General features: G+C 37.6%; 1 protein-coding gene across 1 annotated transcript in view; it reads left to right on the forward strand.

The window, feature by feature from the left end:
• Positions 1–21721, forward strand: part of atad2b (ATPase family AAA domain containing 2B) — a 313933-nt gene that overhangs the window by 93980 nt on the left and 198232 nt on the right. Inside the window, exon 4 of the mRNA XM_028798864.2 lies at positions 14530–14683. Within this exon, the coding sequence (XP_028654697.2) occupies positions 14530–14683 (154 nt within the window). The remainder of the gene's footprint in view (positions 1–14529; positions 14684–21721) is intronic.

The following is a 21721-nucleotide window of genomic DNA, read 5'->3' on the forward strand; positions in this document are numbered from 1 at the left end:
ACATAAATACATTCCTTCCCAATTTTAAGACGTGGCTTCTGCTCTACATATTTACATAGACTTTTTACTATTTTTCAGACTTACAACCTCAATTTACACACACAATCTCTGTCACAAGTATTAATGTATCAAAGGAAATAGATAAAAAACAACAAGTTAGCTGCCCTCTCTCACTCATTTTACTAATGTGGATGAACGAAAAAACACCCAGCAGCCTATGATGACATCAATCGCTGCTGCAAATTCCAACGAAGAGCAGCACCACGTCAACTCAGCCACAAAGAAAACACACAGTCACTGCATAGAAAACATAACTTTACAATCTATACTAATTACAAAAATCTCACCTTTTAATCTAATCCCTATTGTTTTTCTTAGAAAACCTGTACAAACACATAAAGGGACATACAATCTTATTTTCTTGTCTAAACCTACATTCTCTTTCTTGGCTTATTTATTAATTATCCATTAAACACAGAGTTGTATCTATAGCCTTTTTCTTCAGTTTCTATTTATTTACTTATTTAACTAAATCTACACTCCTCCCTTGAGTGAGCTATTAATTCTGCCCTCTCTAAATGAACACTTTGACATTTTTGCCAAAGCAGCTTTCTTCTTAGGCCATTCAGCACTACTCCTGTAGTTTCCTAGGGATAACCTCATACAAAATGAACAGTCTCTTTCGCCTGTAGTAACGCTCAGTCCCAGTCCAGTATTTGAGATAACCCATACAAACTGGTCTGGCTCCCTCCTTTGTAGTAAACACCAATTCCGAAATTGGAATCCTTCATAGTTAATCCATTACAATACACATTTACCAAAGATAATTAAGCTCCACAACCCCGTAATAACAATGCCCCTTCCTAGTTAATTTGCTATCATAATAGCCAGTTACCAAAGAATGAGCCTGCGCCACCAGACCTTAGCATCGGAGAGGTATTCAATAGGATTTTTACCTGTTCTCCACTCACTCCATTGGAATTACTTACTGTAATTCACTATGGTGACCTCCCGTCTGGCCAGCTCTGGGTCTATTCTAAAGTGATTGCCTCAATAGTACCTTACAACTATCAACCAACGACACAAGTAACCCAATGGAGCAGGATTAAACAGGAATTTACTGCCTCTAACTCAGCCCCTCATTAGGTTTACTGGAAGAATAAACCTGCAATGACATGGTACTCAAGGACCTACTAGGTCCCCCAATATTACACTTATGCTATATTGGGCAGTAGCATAACGAACTATAAATACTCTATAGGCTTTCAATCGATCTCTTGGTTCTGCACTTCCACTGTTCCTTCTGCACTTTTTAGTTCAAAAAGAGAAGTTTCCGACCATGTCTTCTTTTGCAGGGTGAAATCTCTGTGAAGCTGACACAAATAATTTAGTAGCAAAAATGCTTACCTTTAAAGGGCACCACGTTTGTGCCAGCTGTCACAGCCCCCCGTCTTGCTTTCTGGAGACTTGAGTCTTTTCTTTCTCTTGCCTGGCTCACCAGATTATGTAGTGGAAAAAACTTTCCTGTTTTCAAAGAAATCATTCTCGGAAAACAGATGAAATTGCAGAACAATTCTTTATTTACTCATAGATATGAACAAGTGTCTCAGTCCATGGAGTGAGCAATCAATAATAATAATAATAAAAAAAAAAAAATCATCTGCCTTTATGCTTTTCTGTTACATTACCTCATCCAATACATCACATCAGCTGACTCATAGTACGCATAGCTTCATCCAATCAATGAGTGCCATCAGTATTTTCTGACTCCTTTTGACTCTCCCATTAATCTGAATATTGCCTCTTAAATAGAGGTGATCTGCGGACTCATGTATTGATTTTAGCACCACTTCATATGATGATGTTTGGGCTTTCCCATCATTTTATTATCACTTTCTAGATGGATATGTTTGTTACTCATCTGTTTCATTTTAACCTTAGCAGCTATCTTGGTGGATCCTCTAAGGCGAGAGTTAAGTCATGTCTGGTGACCCTTAGTTAGCACATATTTAACAGCTGCATTGCTTACATAGATCAGTAATTGTCTTATCAATAACTGCCTGGACTCCAAGTTATTCGTTTTACAAAAAACAAAACATTGCATTCACATAACTCAATTGTCTGCCTGAGGATATATTTTATAAGTATGTTATACTTAATATACAGTGAATGCTTGGATTGCGAGTAACTTGGTTTGTGAGTGTTTTGCAAGACGAGCTAAAATTTGTAATAAATTTTAACTTGATAAACGAGCTAAGTCTTGCAATACAAGTAGTACGTATACGCTTTGTCCATCGAGTGTCACGTGGGGATTGTGGGTAATCGTCTCCGATGCTCGTTCTCAGTCGACGTGCTTAACTCATATAGTCAACATCTGTATGAGCGTATACTGTTTACTATAGCATGGTGACCACATGTGTGTGTGTTGTAACGTGCGAGTCCCAGTTATGCACCCCAAAACACAAGGCTGAATCTCAGTACTTTAGCAAAACCAGCTGTATTCAGCTTGAAACAGGAACAGCACGATTATTTATAGTAGCGTGATCTTCCACTCTCCTATACACAGACACAGCAGTCAGGCAGGGTCATGGCCAGGTTAGCGGCCATGTGATCCTGTTCCCTGCATTTACAGTGTTCCTTGCATCACCCATCGAGATCTTTTCTGTTAGCTTCAGTGCCACGCCTCATCAGAGCTGTGAGCTTTCTGTGAGCCCGGCAACAGATAAACAGTCTTCCACAGACGCAGTGATCGCACTTCGGCGTGTTATCCAGTTGGGGGAGGTCCGAAAACCAGCTTTATTCAGTGTGAAACAGGAACAGCATGGTTATTTATTGTAGTGGGATCTACCGCTGTCCTATACACAGACACAGCAATCAGGCAGGGTCGTGACCAGGTTAGTGGCTAAGTAATACTGTGTTCTTGCATTTATAATGTTCCTTGCATCACCCATCGATAGCAGGCGCTTATAGCTTGACCGTTATCTTTTCTGATTCTTTTTTACGACGAACTGCAACAGCGCTGGGTGCCTGCAGTTGCTTGCTTCAGGATGCTCTTCCACGTGTAACCCCTTTGGGGGGAATCCCAAAAGAGTTTAGAAACCTTACAGTGTGTAAAGCATTTTTTTATTTTATGTCCAAGTGTAGTGACTCTTCAGGCAAAAGCAACTGTTATTGGATAGGTTTCCTTGTTAAAGTCGCAGAAAAAGAAAGATTCCAGTCAGTCAACAGATAGCAGTGATTCCGTTAGACTGAAGATTTTGTATTAATCATTTTTATATAAATATTTGTGGGTTGTGAAATGAATTATTAGTTTCCATTATTTCTTATGGGGAAATTCGCTTTGATATACGAGTGCTTTGGATTACAAGCACATTTCTGGAACGGATTATGCTCGCAAACCAAGGTTTCACTGTATATCTATAAAGATACAGATGTAGACAACACTTAAAGAAAATAACTAGTATGAAGCTATTTAACATATATAAAACCCAGTTCATTACTTATTGTTAAAGAACTACATACGAGGTGAGACACAAAAATAACCGGATTAGTAAAAAAAAAAAAAAAAAAAAATTGACGAATTACAGCATTCTAAACATTATCATCTTCTATATACCCTCCCAATTTCAACACTGCTCCATGCGTATCTTCCATTGATAGAAACAGTGCTGGAAGTCTCTTCAACAGGCTTGCTGTTTCTGTTTTCACTTCATCCATTTAAGAAAAATGTGTTCCCTTCAGGTCACTTTTGATTTTCGGGAATGAGTAAAAATCACAGGGAGCTAAATCGGGAGCTTTGTCTTGGTGAAGCACCCACCCCCCTCTTGACCTGGGTGTTGAATGTCTTCCACATTTTCTTGTCCTTCCTTGAAATGTTTGTGCCACTCAAAAACATGTGTGCGAGACAAACTGTTATCATCGTACACTGTTTTTATCATTTCATAAGTTTCTGTGGCCGTTTTGAAAGAAAGAAATTTGATGTTGATTCGTTTTTTTTTTGTTTTTTTTTTTTCCATCCGACATTTTAGCAGCAACTCGTGCAAATACTGAATGGGTTATTCACAGGATATACCTAGCCAGTCGGCGGTTTGAGAAGGCATGTAGGAGGGGATATAGTTCTATGATTCACGTTCGGCTGACCTCCAGATGGTTTTCCAGGAAAACCCCAAGGCCAGTCCGGTTATTTTTGTGTCTCACCTCAAATATTTTCCTAGTAATAGGATTTAAAGTTAACAGACCAGAAACAAACCCTGAAGAGACTCATACAAATTGAGCTTATATTCTTCCACATTGCTCAATTCACGACAACCCTATGTTCTCTTATGCACAGGAAAAATACAGTGATAGATAAAAAGCTTGAGAATGTCGTAAATGAGCATGAAACCTATCAGTTCACTTCAAATGTATACCATTTCCTGCTGCAGCACACTCAAGAGCTATGAAACTATATCAGCATAGTTACATGTTTATGATCTATAATATTGTTTACATGATAAACTGAACTATACAGTCAGAGCACAGTACAAAAAACTTCAATTTCTGCCTCAAACTCTAATGTGCTACCTAATTTTTGAAGGCATCATGTGTGAGTCTATTGAACACACTGGTTACAACACTGAAGGCGATATGACCTTTTCAGAGATGTTTTTACTTTATTCACCTGTCATCTTTTCCCATTCTGTTAATCAGTGATTTACTTGGCATTGAAGTTTATGTTAAGTACTAATTTTTTCCCCTCATGCTTTCATTGAATTGTGTAAAAAAAAAAAAAAAAAAAAAAAACTTAGTTCATTTTTCTGGATTCTGAATTCCACTATTGATTGGGGGAAATGTTTTATACCAGGTTTACTAGCATGGTGTAGAGCAGTCTTTCCTAACCCGGTCTGGGGGAAATGTTTTTGTTCCAGGTTTACTAGCATGGTGTAGAGCAGTCATTCCTAACCCAGTCCTGCAGACCCATGTTGGCTGAAGGCTTACAATAAAGTATAGAGCTGGGATTGAAGGCAAGAATACAGATAGATCGTAGTAGCTGTAGTGTTACCATGTGTACAGAGTATAGTGAAATTCTTAACTGCATGTCTGACCAACATATAAAGCACCACTATAATAAACAAGAATGGAGTTAAATGGAGAACTTTAATTTATAAAAACACAAATCTCCTTACTGTGTAGCAAAATCCCTGTGAAAAATGTTTAGCAGTAGTAGTATTAGTAAAATTGTTAGAATATGAATGAAGCATTATGTATATTATATGCATACTGTATTAGGGGACTCAACACTAACTTTTAAAAAAATGTGATTGCTAGGCTTTGCAGCCAGGCATTTACTTTTGGTTGCCAAAACTGAATTTATGGTGTCCATTTTTAACAGCCTAATTATGATGCTATACAATTTAATGTCAGCTTTCTGCTACTTTATGGCATTTTCAATCACTTAACATGTCAGAATTACATCTCTTTGTGCATCCATTCTTTGTGTCACATTTTAAATATAGGCTATGAGGATTGGGATGGTATAATTCAATTCACTTTGCAATTGTTGAAAAATGTTTTCATAGCTTAAACACGTTACTTGTTGAGGTTTAAAGTGCAAGATGGTTATTTTCAAAACACTTGAGACAAGATGCTACATAATGTACCCAACAAACTGAAAAAGTTTGCTGTCTTTTTGCATAAATCTGCAGATCACAACAGTGTACAGGTGGAATCTCATTGTAACGAAATTCATGGGACCACAAAAATATTCTGTTATGATGGAAATGACTTTATAATGAATATGGGGAAAATACATATACTGTTGTGATCAGGGTCACTGGCAATTCGTCATCTTTAATGGCAGTGGTGCAAGGACAGCGCCGTAGCTGCTCTGCTCTGCTGTGTCTGGTAAACAGTAAACCAAGGATAGAATTGCTTTTCCCCTGCAGGATCAGGCTTACCATGTAACATATTTGTCGCACAGAGATTTCATGCCGCTGGTGTTGTTCTAATCTTAAAATGGGAGCTAACGCAGGACGATTGCCTGTTTCGAAGCCAATATCTTGTGTGCTTGAGTGCTGAAGTAACAGCTGCTATTTTGAATGAGGTCTTGAGACTGTACATGCCTTTTCTATACAGTAATAAAGTACCTGTACCTGGAAACATGGACTGTCTTTCATGCAGCCTACTCTGTGACCCAAGCTTGACAATATCTCTCTCTGTGTGTGTGTGTGTGTGTGTGTGTGTGTGTGTGTGTGTGTGTGTGTGTGTGTGTGTGTGTATGCGTATATATAATATAAAGTCATGGCCGAAATTATTGGCACCCCTGGAATTTTCCCAGAAAATGCACCATTTCTCCCAGAAAATTATTGCAATTACAAATATTTTGGTATACACGTTTATTTCCTTTATGTGCATTGGAACAACACAAAAAAACAGAAAAAAAGCCAAATCTGACATAATTTCACACAAAACTCAAAAACTGGGCTGGACAAAATTATTGGCACCTTCAACTTAATATTTGGTTGCACGCCCTTTGGAAAAAATAACTGAAATCAAGTGCTTACTATAACCATCAACAAGCTTGGTACACCTCTCAACTGGAATTTCCGACCACTGTTCTTTTGCAAACTGCTCAAGGTCTCTCAGATTTGAAGGGCACCTTCTCCCAACAGCAATTTTGAGATCTCTCCATAAGTGTTTTCAATTGGATTTAGATCCGGACTCATTGCTGGCCACTTCAGAACTCTCCAGCGCTTTGTCTTCAACCATTTCTGGGTGCTTTTAGAGGTATGTTTGGGGTCATTGTCCTGCTGGAACACCCATGACCTCTGACGCAGACCCAGCTTTCTGACACTGGGCCCTACATTGCGCCCCAATATCTTTTGGTAGTCTTCAGATTTCATGATGCCTTGCACACAGTCAAGGCATCCAGTGCCAGAGGCAGCTAAACATCCCCAAAACATCTTAGAACCTCCACCATGTTTGACTGTAGGCAGTGTTCTTTTCTTCGCAGGCCTCATTCCATTTTCTGTAAAGCTCATCATAGTAGAATGATGAGCTTTACCAAAAAGCTCTACCTTGGTCTCATCTGTCCACAAGACATTTGCACAGAAGGATTTTAGCTTCCTCAAGTACATTTTGGCAAACTCCAGTCTGGCTTTTTTATGTTAGTGTCATGTTTGTGTCAGCAGTGGGGTCCTCCTTGCTCTCCTGCCATAGTGTTTCATTTTGTTCAGATGTCGACGGATAGTTCAAGCTGACACTGTTGCACCCTGAGTCTGCAGAACAGGTTGAATATGTTTTGAAGTTGATTGGGGCTGTTTATCCACCATTCGGACTATCCTTCATTGCAGTCTTTTATCAATTTTTCTCTTCCGTCCACGTCCAGGGAGATTAGCTACAGTGCTATGTGTTGTGAACTTCTTGATTATGTTGTGCACAGTGGACAAAGGAACATGAAAATCTCTGGAGATGAACTTGTAGCCTTGAGATTGTTGATATTTTTCCACAATTTTTGTTCTCAAGTCCTCTGACAATTCTCTGCTCTTCTTTCTGTTCTCCATGCTTAGTGTGGCACACTCAGACACACAACAGAAAGGCTGAGTCAACTTTTCTCCATTTTAATTGGCTTCAGGTGTGATTGCTATATTGTCAGCACCTGTTTCTTGCCACAGGTGAGTTCAAACGAGCATCATATGCTTGAAATAAAACGATTTACCCACAATTTTGAAAGGTGCCAATAATTTTGTCCTGCCCATTTTTGGAGTTCTGTGTTTCATGATGTCAGATTTGGCTTTTTTTCTGTTTTTTCATGTTGTTCCTATGCACATAAAGGAAGTAAACATGTGTATACCAAAACATTTGTAATTGCAACAATTTTCTGGGAGAAATGGTGCATTTTCTGGGAAAATTCCAGAGGTGCCGATAATTTCGGCCATGACTGTGTGTGTGTGTGTGTATGTATGTATGTATGTATGTATGTATGTGTGTGTATATATATATATATATATATATATATATATATATATATATATATATATATATATACACACACACACATACAGTAGTGCTGGGCGGTATACCGGTTCATACCAAAAAACGTTTTTTATTTTTGTTATGATATTGATTTTTCTTATACTGCAAAACCGGTTTAAATAGCCTAAACAAGATTCGGAACATGACGCGGCGGGGTAACTGTTTAAGGACGGACCTTTTTACTGCTGCACCACTAAACACGCATACAAAGGAGTACATTCGTTAGTGGAGGTATTGAACGGTGCAAATGGACAAAGAACATTCTGAAACTGTAGCAGGCAATAAAGTTGAACATGATGACACAGAAGAACTTTTGCCAAAAAAGGAGCTGTGTCTGTTGTCTGGAGATACTTTGGTTTTAAAAGGTCAGATGTGGACCATTATGTTCAAATGTGTGAATACTGTTTCTATACTACTGGATAATACTGCAAGCCAAGTTGTACTTGTTTTATTTTTTTTTCCAATACTGTGTAATGTACCTGGGTACTGTGTAATAGTATGACGACATGTTGACTTTGTTCTCGACATTTCCACTTTATTCTCGCCGTTTATGTTGAGAATAAAGTCGACATGTTGACTTTATTCTTTGTATTTGTCATTAAAGTAGAACATCATAAACTAAACTTCATCTTAAAATGAATATTTCATTTACTAGATTTTCTCAAACCCCAACATAAGTTATGTAGCACATTAAATGCTTTGTGTTAAGTGTTCCCGGAGCCATGTTAATCGCTACGTGCTTCTTAAACTGACTTCCTCTTGCTCTAAGGGGAGGCGCAGGCAGCGATCAACACACAGGATACATTCATTTCATGATATTTCTGCTCTCTGAACATTTAGAATGCTAAGATAAATACTTGATATAATTTTCATGATGAAATGCATTAAAGCATGCATTAATCATGTGGGGGCATGGTGGCGTGAAGGTTGTACTGCTGCCTCGCAGCAAGGGGATTCCGGGTGTTTCCTGCCTTGAATTTGCATGTTTTTCTGGTGGGTTTACTCTGAGTGCTTCAGTTTCCTTTCAAAGTCATATAGGATATGGGGTTTTGTTACGTTATATTGACCCTGCTAGTGTATGTATTGCTCGTATTCACCCTGCCATGTGCTGGCGCCACGTTCAGGATTTGCTCCTGCCTCGCACACAATGCTTGCTGGGATGGATGCAACCCTGAATGGTTGGCATAATTAAATAATGTATAACGAAGATTTGTTTAAAGTTCTGAACACTCCGTGGTCTAAGTTTATAACTAGTTTTAATTTCACAAAGACGTTTATCGTGTGGTGATTGGTTATGTGGAGAAAGAAAAAGGAAGGAGAAGAACTGGGGGTTTGGTACGTCAGACAGAGACAGCACGCATGCAATAAAGAAAGTCCGTTTAGAAGAACATCCATTGAATTCTGTGTTCGTGTCACCGACCACCAGATCACGAACCCAACATTTACACAATATTTAAGTTAAACCTGTGCAATACCCGTTCATACATTCAGTTTTTTTGGAGCCTCGTCACACCTGCCGTAAGCTTCTCTACACTGAACGTACACCTGGGGACCCCTTACTGTGAGGGAGCAGCACTACTGCCACACTACCGTGCATGTTTAATACCTGCTTTAATGCATTTCATCATGAAAATGATATCAAGTATTTATCTTGGCATTCAAAATTTTCAGAGAGCAGGAATCTCATGAAGTGAGTGTATTCTGTGCGGCGATAGCTGCCTGCGCCTCCTCTTAGTGTAGAGGAAGTCAGTTTAAGAAGCACGGGGAACACTTAACACAAAGCATTTAATGTGCTACTTTAACTTATGACGAGGTTTGAGAAAATCTAGTAAATTAAACATTGATTTTAGGATGAAGTTTATTTTACGACATTCTACTTTAATGACAAAATAAACTATGAGAATAAAGTGGAAATGTCAACTTTTAATCTCGACATAAATGGCGGGAATAAAGTGGAAATGTCGAGAATAAAGTCAACATGTCGGCTTTATTCTCGACATATAGTGTGTTTTTTTTTTTTTCTTTACTGTGTCCGTATTTTTTCTTCTTCACCATGGCCCTAATACGCTTCCGTAGGGCTATACCACAAATAGCATTATAAATGCAAGTTGCAGTTTTACTTTTTATGTATATAGCTTAGCTTGAAGCAATGTCCATATTAATGCAATTTGCCTTAATGATGGTTCAGTTGGTAAAGATGTCATCACCAAGTTGCACTTTTTATTTTCTTTTATTTTTATTTGGTAAATACTGTGTAATGCACCAGGGCTTGAAGATATAGTATTATTACTGGAAGTTGCACTATTATTTATTTTATTGTTATTATTTATTAGTTTAAATATTATGCAGTTTAATGATGGTAAAGTTGTTTAAAAAGTCACTTGTAACGTGTCAGTGGACAGATATTGTTAACATTAACAGAAAGTGTAGTTGGTTTACAAAAAATATTTACTATTTATTCCTTTTCTAAGACATGTTCAGTGAAATACAACTTTTGACAAGCACCACTGGATATTTTACTACTAAATGCCTCTTTGGATGGTTGAAAATATGTTGTCAAAATTTTAGTTTAAGTTGTTTGCAAAATTTGTTCAACAAAAAGGTTCAATATTTTGACTGCAACTGTCATGCAATGTGATTCCTTCTCTTCATTAGTACCACCCCCTTGAAAACTATCAACTTTATGGGGCCATACAAGCCTGAATTAATACTTGTGTGCACATTAAAATATTTTTGTGTACAATTCTCATGACAGTGGAATAGGTTATTCTTAGCCAGTCTACTGCAGTAATTGCAGTGGAAAATGTGGTTAACATCCACTCATGCATGGGAAAAAAATACAGTTGAATGCCATGAAACCAGTATAATTTTGAAAAATACTGTGATATACAGTGCATCTGGAAAGTATTCACAGCGCATCACTTTTTCCACATTTTGTTATGTTACAGCCTTATTCCAAAATGGATTAAATTCATTTTTTTCCTCAGAATTCTACACGCAACACCCCATAATGACAACGTGAAAAAAGTTTACTTGAGGTTTTTGCAAATTTATTAAAAATAAAAAAGTGAGAAATCACATGTACATAAGTATTCATAGCCTTTGCTCAATACTTTGTCGATGCACCTTTGGCAGCAATTACAGCCTCAAGTCTTTTTGAATATGATGCCACAAGCTTGGCACACCTATCCTTGGCCAGTTTCGCCTATTCCTCTTTGCAGCACCTCTGAAGCTCCATCAGGTTGGATGGGAAGCGTCGGTGCACAGCCATTTTAAGATCTCTCCAGAGATGTTCAATCGGATTCAAGTCTGGGCTCTGGCTGGGCCACTCAAGGACATTCACTCCTTTGATATCTTGGCTGTGTGCTTAGGGTCGTTGTCCTGCTGAAAGATGAACCGTTGCCCCAGTCTGAGGTCAAGAGCGCTCTGGAGCAGGTTTTCATCCAGGATGTCTCTGTACATTGCTGCAGTCATCTTTCCCTTTATCCTGACTAGTCTCCCAGTCCCTGCCGCTGAAAACATCCCCACAGCATGATGCTGCCACCACCATGCTTCACTGTAGGGATGGTATTGGCCTGGTGTTGAGCGGTGCCTGGTTTCCTCCAAACGTGACGCCTGGCTTTAACACCAAAGAGTTCAATCTTGGTCTCATCAGACCAGAGAATTTTCTTTCTCATGGTCTGAGAGTCCTTCAGGTGCCTTTTGGCAAACTCCAGGCGGGCTGCCATGTGCCTTTTACTAAGGAGTAGCTTCCGTCTGGCCACTCTACCATACAGGCCTGATTGGTGGATTGCTGCAGAGATGGTTGTCCTTCTGGAAGGTTCTCCTCTCTCCATAGAGGACTTCTGGAGCTCTGACAGAGTGACCATCGGGTTCTTGGTCACCTCCCTGACTAAGGCCCTTCTCCCCTGATCGCTCAGTTTAGATGGCTGGCCAGCTCTAGGAAGAGTCCTGGTGGTTTCGAACTTCTTCCACTTACGGATGATGGAGGCCACTGTGCTCATTGGGATCTTCAAAGCAGCAGAAATTTTTCTGTAACCTTCCCCAGATTTGTGCCTCGAGACAATCCTGTCTCAGAGGTCTACAGACAATTCCTTTGACTTCATGCTTGGTTTGTGCTCTGACATGAACTGTCAACTGTGGGACCTTATATAGACAGGTGTGTGCCTTTCCAAATCATGTCCAATCACCAATTAAGCTGCAGAAACATGTCAAGGATGATCAGGGGAAACAGGATGCACCTGAGCTCAATTTTGAGCTTCATGGCAAAGGCTGTGAATACTTATGTACATGTGCTTTCTCAATTTTTTTATTTTTAATAAATTTGCAAAAACCTCAAGTAAACTTTTTGTCACGTTGTCATTATGGGGTGTTGTGTGCAGAATTCTGAGTAAAAAAATGAATTTAATCCATTTTGGAATAAGGCTGTAACAGAACAAAATGTGGAAAAAGTGATGCGCTGTGAATACTTTCTGGATGCACTGTAGAATTTTGGTCATACCGCCCAGCACTAATATACAGTACACCCCCAGAATTCGCGGGGGCTACATTCCTAGAGCACCTGCGAATTGTGAAAAACCGCAACTTTTGAATGTGGTTTAAAAATACCTTTTAAATGCCTATTTTTATAGTTTACACCCTAAATACAGTATGCCCCCAAAGCACTTTAATTTCATTGCAAACTTGGCTTAATACATTAATACATTACCTAAAAAATTACCTTAATACATTACCTAAAAACAGAATGTAAAGGTAAACCTGTATACTGTAAATTACTGTACTGCTATGTCTCCTGCGGTGCTAGAATGTGAAATACCGATGTTACCGCTATACGTACTGTAATTCGTGCAAGTGCATTTTCTTTGGTATGCGCTGTCGTTTTCTTTGTTATAAGTAGAGTAAATACATAATAATTTGATTTAATTAAAATACAGTAAAATGTACGGGTACTCACCAATGATATTGATGATGATGATGAAGTAGCTGTGCAGTACGATGCAGAGGATTTAAAACTCCTCGGGTGGCGCCTCTTCTTCAGGCGCTTCAGGAGGAGTCTATCTTTGGATGGGTCTTCTTCTGGTGGGGTTTCGTGCTGGCTTTTCTTTATAGGTTTCAGGAACATTGTGATGGGAAGTTGCTACATTGTCTCCTGTAGCGAACTGCTGGTACAATTTCCGTGCTTTCTCACGGATGATATTACCATCCAAGCGTATGTTCTTCCTGCAGTCGGTGATCCACAATGCCAAGGCAGATTCCATCCTGACGATATTTTTATAACTTACGGTCGTTAACTTTTTGGCACTGTCACAGAAACTTACAGATACGGTACTCCAGATCGCTGCTTTGTTCTTCATGTAGCGTGCGGTGCTTTCATTAATGTCATAGTGGTGCGCTACTACAGCATAACCTTTTAGTTCCTGGAGCAAATCCAGTAGTTCAACCTTCTCCTGGAGTGTTTTAAACTTCTTCTGGCACTTAGGCTCAGTGCCAGAAGCCTTAGAAGGTGCAGGATGTTCAGCGACATCTTGTGTATTTACGAATAACAAAATGAATACAATAACAAAATGGAAAACACGAGGACACTCAGCCGGAGACGCGTCACAGGGCAGCAGTCAATTAGCAGCAAGGAGAAATGAATAACGCTCTCGGATTGCCTACTTTCACCATTCTAAACCGCGTTTCCCTCAGTGGTGGTAAACCCACTCACCTGGAGACGCATCACAGGGCAGCAGTCAATCAGCAGCAAGTAGAAATGAATACCGCTTTCGGATTGGCTACTTTCACTTTCCCAAACCGCATTTCCCTCAGCGGTTGCTTCCTGTTCTCTCTACAGCACAGTATTACCACGAAAAAAGCCATAAAAAATTGCGGAGGATATTTGCGCTTTCTGCTAACAATTAATAGTTGGGTTCTAAGGAAAAATCCGCAAACGCCTGAGTCCGTGAACCCTGAACCGCGACTTCGCGAGGGTTTACTGTATATATAAAAGCGTTTCTTAAACTGCAAAAACAAAAAATTTTGAAAATTATTTTTTATAGAAATACAGGTATAAATACAGAATAAAAATGAGACAATGGATGTCTCAATGAAAAACACAATGCAACTGTAGTTGGCAGTTTGTTTTTTTTATTTTAAACCTATATCTGTTTAATAAATGACATTACCATCACTCTTAAAATGTGTCACGTTTTTGTACCTAAATCAGCCAATTCTAACTCATGCAGTTTAGCTGCTTGGATTTGCAAAGCTTTTTGGAATTATTTCCGTCAATATCTTTTGAGACCTCTTTAGGAGCTTCAATATGACACACACTGCTGAGTCTGAATTTTTTTGTTGATTCAGCATGTCACCCAAGCAGCATTCTCTAAGTGAAGGTAACTTACTAGTTCAGTAACTTTTTAAGTTTACCACTTTTTTGCGTTGCCTTGGGTTGTATTCCAGTATATAGTTAATCTTTCTGTAAATAGCACAAATGAAATGTACTTGATGATTGTTATTTTTCTCCTCCTCTTTCAGCTCGTATTGGTCGCTCTCGAAGGAATGACGAAAGTGGAAGCACAGATCACTCTATAATGAACGGAAATATTGAGGTCAGGAGGAGCTGTCGGTCCAAACGGAGCAGATTTGAGTCTGTAAATCAGAGCATGCTTTTTGACCAACTTGTGAACAGGTTTGTAGTGTAAAATTATGTCTCATTACTAATGATCCTATCCAGGCAAAGTTTTATAAATATATACCCTTGCAAATAATAAATGTCTTATACTGTAGTATAAAAGTCCAGCAACTAACGTACACTTTCCCATTATAATAAATAGAAAAAACAGCTTAAACTGCATAAGACTATAGATTAAGAAACACCAACAGCTTGGACGGCTTACTTTGGTATGAATGACTATGCTGTCACAGTTTTCATGCGTGTAAATTTGTTGATCTTGCACCTAGCCATTAATAATTGTTTGTGATCTTCTAATGATTTACAGTTTTTAAATGCATGCATAATGTACAGTATGCACAGTCTCTGAAAATTGTTTTGTTCACAATGTCTATGTATGTCAACGAAGTTATCTTGTGTAGATGCTTTGTCCTTGAGGTGAAATGTGGTATGATGTACCACTCATTCCCTTTAGAGCAGGAAGCACTATTTAAAAGCCTCACCTAGAAGCAGTGTCATATACTACAGCATTGTTATTCATTTGGACTAGTACGGAATGAATATGCTATTTGTGATACTGTAGGCTGAATATTTTCAGTGGCTGCTTATTTGGTATATCCATCCATCCATTTTCCAACACGCTGAATCCGAACACAGGGTCACGGGGGTCTGCTGGAGCCAATCCCAGCCAGCACAGGGCACAAGGCAGGAACCAATCCTGGGCAGGGTGCCAACCCACCGCAGTATTTGGTATATGTATAATCCTAATATGTATGAATGGGGTTGTGTATATGAGAGTTCCCCAACACTTGTATCCCAGCCTAGTTTCATTACTCGATTTATTCATTGCTGCTAGGATAAGAATATGAATAAATTTGACTGGAGCTTAGCATATGTTGTTGTTCTAAGAAAATTCAAATATCAGTGCTGCTTGTTTTGATATATGCAAAAAAACACAGAAAAATAGAAAGATAATACTGAAACCAAAGCAAGACCAGCCCTTTAAGTAAATATCCCCTATAATTGAGTGACTAAAATGTCCGGTAAACCCATTTATTAATTTTCATGTTAGTCTGTGGCATATACATATTTGCTAAGGTTATAGTTATTTATTAACATTTTTAAATAGCTACATTCATGAAAAGAAATACTGTATTACATGGGCTTTAAATGAGTGCACAACATATAAGTCCAAGTTGTTGTTCTTGTGTTAATAAGTTTTTATTTTTCGTTTACTGTATAAATAACAATAATTATCCAAAGCACACTAGTAAATGCACCAAGTTGTACCACTACCACATAGAGCATTTTTTTTCCTGTTACCTTTAAGGCCTTGTTTTATTGTTCCTATTTGGAAAAACGGGGCAGCCCTTATTGTGATTTATCCTGGGTGAATATTAGGGGTTACCAAAAACTATAGTGCAAGAAGAAAAAGGTATACGACTGCTAGAAAGACTTACTTCAAAAACCACATTCACTTGAAAACAAAGTTTTTGGCATGTGTATTGGCAGAAACTTCCTCATCCAAGAAAGGTATAGCTTATCGTCATTTCGGGAGAGGGTCACATTGGGAAAGGTGTCCATATCAAGTTACACGGTGTACATCTACAGCAGCTGGAGAAGCAACCTTCTTGAATGGTGGCAAACAAGAGCATTCCAACATTAAATGTGGTGAGGACTGCCATGGTCAAAGCACAGATTTGAATAGCATCTTCTAGCTGAAGGGATTTTGCTTGAAGGATGAAGTAAAAGGCTGTTGGGCAGTTATGCAAAATGCTTGCAAAATGTCCTTTCTGCTGAAGGGGGCAATACCAGCTTCTGAGGCCAAGGCTGTACATAACTTTTTTCCTAGTAGACCATTACATCTGTTGATCTTTTTGTTGAGTAAATGATTGAAATGGCACATCCTCATTGTGTTTTTATTCAAGTATATCACTTTTATTTTTAGACACTGTTTGAATGAAGATATACTATTTACCTGTTCAAATACATGAAAAAGTTAATTTCCGTGGGGTGAACTTATTTTTTTCCACATGACTGCATATGTTTAGGAGACATGGATATTCATTGTGACAATTTACTTAATGGTATGTGGTGTCCATAGCAATCCTGGTTAAAGTAGAACTTTTAAGGCTTGGAGTAAATGAACATGATAAGCAAAATAAAGCATATGTTCTGTTGAAATATATTTATCTACAATGCAGACCTTAGTTTTGAAGTGGTTAACCCTTACAAGGTCTAATAAACCATCATGCTCCTGTGTTCTGTCATTTTCTTGTAAGCAGTTTAAAGTACCTAGGAGCTTAACTGTTTTTATTCTTAAGCAGCTTGCAGAGGACAGCTGTCTCACTGCCTTCATATCTTTGTGGTACTGCTATATAATTTCACATCTGGGGTCCCTGAGAACTAATAAGTACTGGGAAGGCCTTCTGTGTTACATCACAAGTGGTAATATCTTCCCTCAATTGAAAGTGAGTTTTGGTGGAGGCCAATATGTTAAATGAAAAATTGCTGTCCCTTTACCATTATTACATGTTATATTTTATTCGGCATTCTTGTTTTGTCTCTTCTGGTATCATGTAGTTGCTATAATAAAGTGTTCCTCGTATAATTGATAGTGTTAAGTCCATTTTTAAAATTTTTATTGGAAAGTTGACATTGGGAGTGAAAAGGTAACATGAATATTACTATTATGTGTAATTTTAAAATGTGAATGTGTGTACTTTCACATTGTCACTGTTTAATTTTAATTGTTTTGATTAATTACAAAGCATTTAACATGAACATGCTTATTTTATGTTTGCACAAAACTTAGGCTTGGATTCTAACAACCGTTGGCTTCAACTAGGCTCATATTTTGTTGAAGGTAATAGCAGAACCAAATACAGTAATCCCTCCTCCATCACAGGGGTTGCGTTCCAGAGCCACCCGCGAAATAAGAAAATCCACGAAGTAGAAACCATATGTTTATATGGTTATTTTTATATTGTCATGCTTGGGTCACAGATTTGCACAGAAATACAGGAGGTTGTAGAGAGACAGGAACGTTATTCAAACACTGCAAACAAACATTTGTCTCTTTTTCAAAAGTTTAAACTGTGCTCCATGACAAGACAGAGATGACAGTTCCGTCTCACAATTAAAAGAATGCAAACATATCTTCCTTTTCAAAGGAGTGCGCGTCAGGAGCAGTGACTGTCATAGAGATAGAGAAAAGCAAACAAATCAATAGGGCTGTTTGGCTTAAGTATGCGAAGTACCGCGGCACAAAGCTGTTGAAGGCGGCAGCTCACACCCCCTCCATCAGGAGCAGACAAAGAGAGAGAGATAGAGAGAGACACAGAGTTTGTTTTTCAAGCACAAATCAATACGTGCCCTTCGAGCTTTTAAGTATGCGAAGCACCGTGCAGCATGTCGTTTCAGGAAGCAGCTGCACAAAAGATAGCAACGTGAAGATAATCTTTCAGCATTTTTAGCCGAGCGTCCGTATCGTCTAGGTGTGCGAACAGCCCCCCTGCTCAATCCCCCTATGTCAGGATCAGAGAAAGTCAGCGCAAGAGAAAGAGAAAAGTAAGCTGGGTAGCTTCTCAGCCATCTGCCAATAGCGTCCCTTGTATGAAATCAACTGGGCAAACCAACTGAGGAAGCATGTACCAGAAATTAAAAGACCCATTGTCCGCAGAAACCCGCGAAGCAGCGAAAAATCCGCGATATATATTTAAATATGCTTACATATAAAATCTGCGATGGAGTGAAGCCGCGAAAGGCGAAGCGCGATATAGCGAGGGATTACTGTAGTTGGCGAGACCATCCACATGATAGTTAGAGGAAGGGGAAAACATACTAATCCATGAAGAGTTGAGGAAAGCAAAGGCTAGCCTAATGAAAGCATTGGGAGAACTTCAGCCAGTGCCTCGACAGTTCCTAATTGTAGATGGGAAAGGGGAAACCTACTTTCAACAACCAACTGGCAAACTGAAACATTCATTATCTTGAACATACCACTACATCACTTGCAGGCAGCTGATTACTGATAGCCAAGGACTGTTCTTTCAAACCTAGGCCTAACAGACCCAGGAAAATATATATATATATTTTTTTTAACGTTTGACTTCTGACTATCAATCTCAGAATTAATTTCTGCACTTATGGGGGATCCCAACCTGAAAAGCACCTTTGAGGATTCAAACTAAAAGTATTCAAGCCAGACCTTTTCAGTAATAACACATAGAATCAAAAAAGATTTAATTTACAGAAATTGCCTTCCCAGCTCAGAAGATTAGCTTATTGAAAGATTAACATGCTTTTTCCACAGTTCTCTTAGTATGCTTCCTCTGAGACTTCTCAAGTGACTTTGAGTTTCTACCACCCCATGTTCTTTTTAATGCCCCCAATAGGCTAAAAGCACTAAGAGAGAAGTATGCATATATATGAGCTTGAAGGGCCTTTTTCCTCTTTTTACAGCAGAGGTTCAATGTAGGCTGTTTTATAATTTAAGTAATTAATTGAATCATTGTTATTGTTAACCTGAGTATCCCACCACTTGGCTAAATGCAGTTTTTGATTTACATTCCTCCAATCCTTACATTAGTTGTAGCTCTATCTTAATGCATTTTGTATCATTTTAGTAGCCAATAGTGTACGTGATTTATTACTTTTGATTTTTTTTTGTCCTACCCCACAAGCAAAAATGCATGTAATATATATAGTATATAAATAGTGTCTTAATGTTTCATGAAATCAAGGCATAGAACAAATAAACAATGGCAAATTTAAAAAAATAGTCTAGGAATAAATTATTAAGTGTACAAAATATTATTCAATTTTTTGATACAACAGCCAAACACACACGTGGCATTCTTTCAATAAGGGTAACCAAATATTGGTCAAAAAGCTTTTCCCAACATTGTTGCAGAAGTTCCCACAAATATGTTGCACTTGTAGGTTGCTTTTCTTTCACCCTTCTGTCCAGTTCATCCCAAACTAACTCAATGGGGTTTAAGTCTGGAGACTGTGCTGGCCATTCCATGTTTTGAGGTGTGCCTTTTTGTTCTTTTCTTTTAACACTACCTGTCAAAAGTTTTAGAACACCTTAGTTTTTCTTCAAATGTAATCAGTTGAAATGCAATGAATGACCTAAATGGTGACAGGGTAGGTAAGCAGTAAACTGCTAGTGGTTTAATCTTAAACTTTAGATTAGCAAAAACTGAAAAAAGAAGGAAATTTCAGAATATTAGAAATTGACCTTCTTCAGGGAACAACTAATAGGTTACAACCTATAGATGTTCTGTAGAAGTTAAAGTAAATTAAGCCTTGTAAGTTGAAAGAAACATGTACACAATTATCACAACTTCTGTTGATTGCTTAAAAACCGTCTGCCTGTCTTAAAGGTCATTCATTGCATTTCAACTGATTAAATTTGAAGAAATTCAAATTAACTGTATAGAAATAAAAATGTTATGCATTTTCTTCAGGCATTTTCATATTTTTATATAAAGCGGAAATAACACTTTTTTATTTTGAGCCACATCACAGTGCAAATTAGTGTAGTATTTTGATTGGTTCTGCCAATAAATCTGTCTCTTAAAATGATAAAAAATTGCAAAAGAAGACGGCACTGATTGTTTATTCAGCCAGTTGCATAAGCAGATTAGTTTACAGCATTTTTCTTTATCCGTTTTTCAATGGATACTCTTTTTTTTTTTCTAAACAACATGTTCAGATAAAGAGAACAAATATAATGCAGTATTAATATTTTTAAGTGACGGGAATAAGCTTCCAAAGTAATGTAGTAATGCATATTTGGTTGTGTGTGTGTTTTTTTTTTTTTTTTTAAGCCAGTTTAGTGTTTTTTTTTTTTCTTTTAATAAAACTTATTGTATTAAGTTACTTGTTGTTTTAAAAAGTAATCTGACTACGTAAGGCACATAACTTAATACGTTCATTAACATATTAATCATCTCCTTTTAAAAAATTCTCCATCAACATCAATTTCTGTAGAATGAAGATTTTGAAAATCTGTTGTGTGACAAGTATGAAAACTTTCTTTACTAGGCTGTATAGCACGGCTTGGTTTGATAGCATCTGCTTAGATAGTTTTTAGTCTGTGGAGATCTAAATTTGCTTTGTTTTGTTTTTATATAATTTTTCTTCATGTTGATAAGTATGTTTTTAAAGGCAATATCAAAATCTAATTAGGCTGGATTGTTTTTGTTCAATGGAAAAACAATGGAATTGAGAGGAATATCTCTTTGAATATTTTTTTTATTATCTATCTATAAAAAAAAATTGTCCAGGAATGCATTTAATTTACCCTGACTTTCTGACCCTTCTTTCAGTTTACCTCTTTGTCCAGGTACTCGGGATGATTTTCATTTGTATTACAAATTTTGTTACTTGTTCAGCATTTTCTTGTATTTTCTTGAATTTTTGCCTTTTATTGTGAGTTTGTATGATACTTTAGTTCAAAGCTTTGTGTTTCCTATAATTGTCTTTATTTGATGTTTTATGCTGATATTATTTTGTGTCCAATGTTGTGTATTTGATCTTTTTTGGCATTTTCTCTCTTGTTCATTCTGAAACCTGAAAATTGTGCTATATACTGTAAATAAAATGTATTATTAATATGGTTGTTAATATTACACTAGTTGATTAAATTTGTCCTTTTTAAAAGAAGCCCCTCACTAGAACTTCCCACTGTCAACCTCTGCAACAATGCCAACAGAAGGACCTAAACTAGATTTTGTCTGAAAGTATATGCATAAAGAATATAGTGTGATATATATTCTTTAACCATGATACTTTTTAATTATATTGTGGTATAAGATTTTGGCCATATAGCCCACTTCTAATTAGAACAGTAACAGCTGCTAATTTAGTACAATTTTCATAATTTTGCTTATCACATATGAAGGCTGCTTAAAACTAATAGGAAATCATTTTTAACTACTAATTTCCAGGGGAACAGTTTTTCTATGTAAAATGCACATATTGTTTTGAATTTTAGAGAAGTAAAGCAGAGCATTTTTAGCATTTTAAATAATATCCTAAGATCAA

The sequence above is a fragment of the Erpetoichthys calabaricus genome, chromosome 3 (assembly GCF_900747795.2).
Source record: "Erpetoichthys calabaricus chromosome 3, fErpCal1.3, whole genome shotgun sequence".
NCBI lineage: Eukaryota > Metazoa > Chordata > Cladistia > Polypteriformes > Polypteridae > Erpetoichthys > Erpetoichthys calabaricus.